Source organism: Canis aureus, chromosome 15 (assembly GCF_053574225.1).
Source record: "Canis aureus isolate CA01 chromosome 15, VMU_Caureus_v.1.0, whole genome shotgun sequence".
Lineage (NCBI taxonomy): Eukaryota > Metazoa > Chordata > Mammalia > Carnivora > Canidae > Canis > Canis aureus.
This window is the reverse complement of record NC_135625.1, coordinates 6,515,208-6,522,470: the sequence shown is the minus strand read 5'-3', so window position 1 is coordinate 6,522,470 and position 7,263 is coordinate 6,515,208. Positions and strand designations below refer to the sequence as shown.

Here is a 7,263-nt window from a genome sequence, read left to right as displayed (position 1 = left end):
ATAAAGAAAATGTGGTATATACTGATTTTTATTTATTTATGAGAGACACAGAGAGAGAGAGGCAGAGACTCAGGCAGAGGGAGAAGCAGGCTCCATGCAGGGAGGCCGACGTGGGACTCGATCCCGGGACTCCAGGATCAGGCCCTGGGCCGAAGGCAGCACTAAACCGCTGAGTAACCCAGGCTGCCCTCTCTTTCTTAGTAAACAGAAATTTTACCACATTACAAACAGTATTCACAATCACTTGAACATTTTAAGTAGCTTAGTCTAGACCCCCCGAGTTACTCAGGGGTTGAGCATCCACCTTCGGATGGATAAAGAAATAAATAAATCCACCTTCTTGGATAAAGAAATAAAAATCTTTAACTAAAAACAAACAACACAAAATAATCCGCTTAGGCCTTTGCTGGAAGGTGCTGCTTGTTGCTCGACTTGTGTTCCGTGGAGTCCGTGAGGCACGATCATCCTGACATTCGAGGCTTGCCGCTTTGTGTCACCGATGTGCTCCTGCCTCTTTATCCCTCTTTCTGCTTTTTGGTTTGATGAATTATTTTTTCATGATTCTATTTTAATTGCTCCATTTTCTCCATTCGAGATTCAGCTTTCTTTCTTTTTTTATTTAATGATCTTCAATGATGTTGCTTCTCCTCTGCCAACTTCCTGGTTCTGCACATGTGTCTGCGTGTGTGTCCGTGTCTCTGTTTCTCGGTCAGTGTGCGTGGACACACCACATGATTTCAGTTCAGTCGGGGTCAGGCTGGAGAGTCAGGGCCTCCTGTCTACGTGCAGTTCTGCGACTGACGGCAGGTTTCCTAGGGCCCAGGTCAGGGCGACCCACTGGGGGCACCGCCGTCCACAGCTCACCCAGGGGAAACGAGGGAAGGGCCCGGAACGCACGACAGGCAGGGGTTCAGGATGAGGACGGCCTCACCCCTTCTAGGCCAAGACCCCGACACCTTCTGTAGGGTTTGCCTTGGATTCAGGAGCCTAGGATCGTGGGGAGCTATTGCCCATCCCTGCCCCGGGGGGACTGTCATCTTCTGGGCCTCCAGAATGAGGGTACCGGTGCCCATGTGTGTGTGTGTGTGTGTGTGTGTGTGTGTGTGTGTGTGTTTGAGGAAAATAATCCCTTTATTTAAAATACCAAAAATTCCAACTACTATAAGATACCACATGTAAAAAACAAGACATAGTCTTGAGATGTAAAGGACACTGTCCCTAGAAAGTGCCTCTCTTTTTCTATTATTCTTTTTTTTTTAATTTGGCTAATGGTGTCTACTGACACATATTTGGAATGTAATCTATTTATCAGCCAGCTGTTCTGGCCCAATGTGGATTTAGGATTTTAAAACATGTGTGGCTTTAGAGCTGTATAATAAAGTATAATCTTAAAATAAAAGTATCGTTTTAAAAGACTCTTATCATCGACATCACTGGTGACAGCAATAAATAGCAGACATTGTAATAGGTAGTTTTTTGCAGTATTTTACAGGTAAACAGCCCTGCCATATAGGTAACATTAGTGTGTTAGTCCTGTGCCCACAGGACCTCGTGGGCCTGGACGCATGTACACACCAAGGAAGAACGTGTGGGTGGAGGTATGTCCTGCAGGTGACACCCGCCTCCAAGGTCATAGATATGAGGCCTCAGTGGCCTGGGACATCTGGGGGAAGCACCCGCTAGGACACTCCCTATCCCACAGGCAAGATGCAGACCATCCCCGACGGGCACAACGGCTTCTCCGGGGTCAAACCGGGGAAGACTGGATAGTCGTGTCTGAACCCAGGTGTGTGTCCAGGCTGGGGCCCTGGGTGCACACAGTCCTTCCCCGGGGCCTGTGGACAGGGGTGTGGTTGTGTCCCTGTGTGCACAGGCCATCGCCTGCAGGGAGGGGGGGCGTCGGCAGCACGAGCGCTGCCCCTGCAGCTTCCTCCAGGAGTGGGTCAGGGAGGGGGTCCCAGGAAGTGAGGTCACTGCCGTGTCACAGAGCCCAACAGAACTCGGAACCCCCGTAACCAGGCACCCGCATCCAGTGCAGCCCCAGCTCAGGCTCACTTGGCTGGAGACATCTGCTACTGGAGGATGTTCTCTTGCTGCCGGCCCACGTCTGGGGGCTCTGGCTCCCAGGAACCCCAGGGGTGCGGCTTGTTCCTATGCTGTAGGCAGTGGCTCCAGCATAGGTACCAAGGTGTCAGGGCGGTGATCCGGAGGCGCCGTCAGGTAACACAGCACAGGCCAGGCCAGGCCCCCTGTGCCACCATCCTGGGAGCCTCATCCCCTCCTCCTCAGGTTCAGGGAACCAGGGATGTGTGGGCAGGTCCCATCCAGGCTGGAGGACGCTGCAGGGCGGCACATTCCCCGGGGATCCCTTCAGGGTCACCCTGATGTCAAGGTGGGCAGGGGGGAAACAGGGTTCCTGAGGTCCTCTACCCGCCCCAGAGTCACTCCGAGGCCCTGCAGCCGCATCCCTTTGCTGTTCCCGGGGGCGGTGGGTGCCGCCTGCACTGTGGGGTGTCTGGGTGGAGGCAGCTGGGGGTGCGGCCCAGCCGAGGGGGCCAGACTGGGCGCTGAGGCCTCCTGCCTGGCTGCCGGGCACTGTCTCCACAGAGCTCCACCCGGGTCGTGGGGCGCGAGCGGGAGGAAGGGGTCGTCTGCCCCACAGCCTCCAGGAGCAGGGAGGTGCCCTGCGCAGCTAATGGAGGCCAGCGCGGGCTCAGGGTGAGTGCAGGGGCTGGGCCCCCCGACACCCGGGCCCCGATGCGGCAGGAAGGACCCCGGGTCCCAGAAGCCAGCCTGCTACCCCCTGGGCCCCCCGACACTCCTGCTCCCACATGAGTCTGGATCCCCCCTCCCCACACCTGCCCCCATGGCCCTGCCCCTGCCTGGGCCAGATGCAGAGTCCCTGTGCACAGATGTGTGGGAACATCAGAATAGAGCCCTCAGGGGAGGCCTGGTCCCCCGGGGGTTAGCGCCTGCCTTCCCCCAGGCCTGATCTCCGAGGCCCGGGATCGAGCCCTGCCTGGGCTCCCTGCACGGGCTGCTTCTCCCTCTGTCTGTGTGGCTGCCTCTCTCGGTCTCTCTCTCTGTGTCTCTGGAGGTCCTTGTAATGATCCAAATATTTTGAACGTTTATCCTCTGAGATTGTTTCTTTATTGCATAGTTGGTCCTGTTTGTGTAAGAGACAGGCAGGGAGCTTGAGCGGGAGAGGGAGCCCCAGCTCCTCAAGCCCACGGGGCCCCAGCGCAGGGCCTGCCGGGGCGGGATCCCAGGTCTCCTGGTGGCTCCCTGCAGGCTGCACGTCCCCTCTGTCCCACCTCAGGGTGCAGGGGCCGCGGCCGGGAAGGGGCATCAGATCGTCCTGACCAAGCTCACCCGGACGGAGCTGCTGGAGTACAAAGTCCGACAACTGCTGCTCGCCTTGCAGCGCAGGGACGTCATCTACATCTTCAGCTTTTTAGAGGATTATCGTACATTCGCCACCACGGACGAGGTGCTGGACCTGCTGTTCACCAAGTGAGCACCTGCCCCTCCGCAGCCCAGGGCTGGGCCACCTGCTGCTGGGGAGGCTGGGGATGGTGTAAGCTTCCCGGCCTCGGGCTGCTCCCCCGCCTGGAGCAGGGTCCCCCAGGGCCTAGCGGGGTCCTGGAGGGCAGCCCCGGGGCCTGGCCTGTGGCGGGTCAGCCAGAGGGGCTGTGCCTGTGCTCAGCAGCCGTCCTCCTCCCCGTGACCAGGCCTGTGCCTCCTCCCTGCCCCCCCATCACCAGGGTCCTGAGCGGCCTGTTTCCCCATTGAAAGGGAGGTTTGAGAGTCCATCGGGGGTCTGTGTCCTGGGGCAGCCAGACAGGGGGGTCCCCCTTTCATGCTCAAGCCTTCAGGAGGCCCCAGCAGGTGCAGGCACTTCTCCGGGAGCTGCCCGTGGCCCCACGCACAAAGCTGACTGCCCCCGGGGCAAGGCCTAGTCGGGGTCAGAGGGTGAAGCCCCTATGATGAGAGGTCGTGTCCACAGGATGATTCATGGGATGTCCCTGCTCTCCTCTAGGTATGGGTGCATCGCAGATGCGTGGGGTAACAACGATGTGGTCCTGCAGTGCTGGAAACTGTGAGTGACTCCGGCTCCTGCAGGAGGGCCTTCCCTCTCCTGGAGGGCAGCGAAGGGGCTGTGGGGCGGTGGGGGGGCTGCCCCCTCACCCCACACATCTGCAATTCCCGTGACAGGGAAAAGGTCTAATGCCCCTTCTGGAAAAGAGCAAAGGAGAGCGGTGGATGGGGTGTGGGCTTGGTGGGAGGCACTGAGACCCCTCAGGGAGACCTTCTCCATGCCCCCCCAACCCTCTCTCTGCCCCACACCTGGAGCCCAGAGCAGAGGGGGTGGGGAGCATCGTACTCCCCAGTCTGGTGGCACCTGGACCCGGGGGCACAGCAGATGCTCAGGAGGGCCGGTGAGGGCTCCCGGACCAGGCGGCCCCCGCCCCGTGGGAGAAGGGAGATTAGAGTCAGTGGAAGGACACCCCCGGGGGCCCCTCGGGAGGGAGGCAGCACAGAGACACAGGAAGGAAGGTGGCGGTCCCGGGCGGCTCCTGGCAAGGCCTGGCAGGACACAGAGCCCGAGCCCTCCTGCCTTGGAGCTTCCCAGAGCGACAGTGTGTGCAGTGAGGGCAATGACAGGCCAGACGCCCCCCGTCCCCTGATGCCTGCCGGTGGACTTAAGGGGCAGGTGGGCAGGGACCAGGCTGAGGAGGGAGCCCTGCTTCCCCAGGAGAGACGCTGATGGTCACCCCGATGGGCCTGGGCTCCCCACACAGAGGTTGCATCCCAGCCCCTCCTCGGGGAGCAGGCCTGTGGCAGGCAGGACCACCAGGTGGCAGGGGGACGAGGAGCAGGACTGGTCTCCGACACCCTGTGCGGAAGGCCGGGTCCTGCAGGGCTTCCCCGGGACACCTGCATGTGACAGAGCCCTGTCTTCTGATGCCTGTTCCCGCCTGTCCCTCCCCAGGGCCATGTCCTTCATGATGGAAATATGGCTGAATTATTATGGGGACGACTTTCATCAGTTCCCAGAATTTCCCTCCCTTATAAAACTCCTGGAATTGTTAAGACAGCACATGCCAGGCACAGATGCGCATCTCCGGGCCCTGCGTCACCTGAGGCAATTCAGACGCCTCCATGCAGCAGAGCGAGAGGCTGGGGGTGAGGAGGACTGGGGGTGGCCGAGCTGGGGATGGGGGGGGCCGCAGATCCAGCCTCCTTGCTGCTGGACCAGGAGCAGGGGGTGGGCTCACACCCCACCCCACGGGCTGCAGCCTGGGGACACCTCCCAGGGCTCTTGCCCTCACACACGTCGAGTGGCGGGAAGAGTGGCCTTGATTTGGGAGGGACGTGGACAGTCTGTCCTGGTGGTGATACTTTGTCTTCTTGGATCTACAGCTTCGGCCCGAGGAAAACACCCTGAACCCACTCTGGAGTGCACCCCAGCTCCGACCGTGGGGCCTGCTGCCCCGTGGGGCCTGGCTGCTGGGGCTGAGGGCTTGGCCTGCGATGAGCCGCCTGCTGGGGAGGCAAAGCCCCTGCAGATAGTGGTCACTGCTGCCCTGCAGGAGCCCCCTGCACCCCTGGGAGCCCTGGAAGAGGAGCAGGCACCACCCCCTGCTCTCGAGGTCGTGGATGTGCCCCAGCCACCTCCTAACTCGATGGAGCAACTGGCCTCGGGGATGGAGCAACCTGTTAAACCACCCGAGGAGCCCGCCCCAGCTCCAACTGTGGAGCCTGGGGAAGGTTCCGGGTCTGAAGGGATAGTGGCTGCTGGAGATGAGGACTTGGTCAAGGCAGAGATGCTGGCTCCTGAAGTGAAGGTGGTGCACGTGCTGGTCGAACCTATGGTTCCCTGCCCCGATGAGGAGGAGCCACCTGCTCCCATGGCCACCCCGGAAGAGTAGGCCCTGGTGCCTGCAATCGGGGTCCCCAGAGGGCCAGACCTGCAACCTGCCTCTGGAACAACCTGCCTCGATCCGTTAGCAGCCCCCTGACCACCTCGGGGGCCCGCCCCAGCTCCCACCGTGGGGCTCGTGATGGCTACAGCCCAACAGAGGCTTGCCCTCCCCTGTTATTTCACTGTTTCTATTTTTTGAGTTTTTCTTTAACCTGTATAATAGCTTATAGAGTTTTATTGCAATAAAGGATAAGTTAACTTCACACAAAATTGACTCTGATGCTTTTAAATTACACATCGTGGTACTTTAGGTCCATTCACAGTGTCAGAGGCCCCAGAGCCCAGGGCACTGGGAGACACAGCCGAGGATCTGGGGCTCCCCCAGCACAGGCAGAGGCCGGGAGGACAAAGGACAGCCAGGTCTCTCCTGCCGCCGGGTGGCCCCGAGCTGTGCAGATCGTGCGCCTACCCCGGAGCACCCAGACCCCTGCACATTGGGAGCTGCAGTAGTTACTGTGGGAGCTGACTCCAGAGCTGGACAGCTGGCCGCTGCTACTGTGGTTGTCCCTCCTGGTGTCACCCTGTACCTGGGCCTGAGCAGGGGCCTCACAGGATAAAGAATCCCACTGATTTGTAGACCTGGTAGAGGGCTGGGCAGCTCCCCCAGGTGCACACACCTGAGAATCAGCACAGCAGGCCCCTCCCCCAGAAGACCAGCTCGAAGGTCAGAGGAAAAGCAAGTTATTGACCAAGCAGCCTGGAAAGTTCCAGGGGAAGTCAAGGGATTTACAGTATATGGAATCAGAGGATACTCCCCTTGTTTTTTCTTTTCTGTTTGTTTCTGTTGTTTCCCCACACCCTTTTTTATTCTTTTTTATTTCTTCTTTTTTTTCCCCCCTTTTTCTCCTTTTTCCAGTACAACATGTTGTTGGCCACTCTGCACTGAGCAAACTGACTAGAAGGAAAAACTCACCTCAATACTAAAAATCAGAAACAGTCCTCTCTCCCACAGAGTTACAAAATTTCGAATACAATTCAATGTCAGAAAGCCAATTCAGAAGCACTATTATACAACTACTGGTGGCTCAAAAAAAAGCATAAAAGATTCAAGAGACTTCATGACTGCAGAATTTAGATGTAATCAGGCCAAAATTAAAAATCAATTAAATGAGATGCAATCAAAACTGGAGGTCCTAACGACAAGGGTTAACGAGGTAGAAGAACGAGTGAGTGACATAGAAGACAAGTTGATGGCAAGTATGGAAACTGAGTAAAAAAATAGAAAGACAATTAAAAGACCATGAGGATAGGTTAAGGGAAATAAATCACAGCCTCAG

General features: G+C 58.0%; 1 protein-coding gene across 1 annotated transcript; it reads left to right on the top strand.

The window, feature by feature from the left end:
- The first annotated feature begins 915 nt into the window (after positions 1-915).
- LOC144285138 (ral guanine nucleotide dissociation stimulator-like) lies at positions 916-6,174 on the top strand. The gene is made up of 6 exons (XM_077850385.1): positions 916-966; positions 2,608-2,718; positions 3,320-3,513; positions 4,040-4,099; positions 4,994-5,187; positions 5,425-6,174. The coding sequence occupies exons 1-6, from the start codon at positions 916-918 to the stop codon at positions 5,931-5,933; spliced, it is 1,119 nt and encodes a 372-aa protein (XP_077706511.1). The 3' UTR covers positions 5,934-6,174.
- Positions 6,175-7,263: the final 1,089 nt, after the last annotated feature.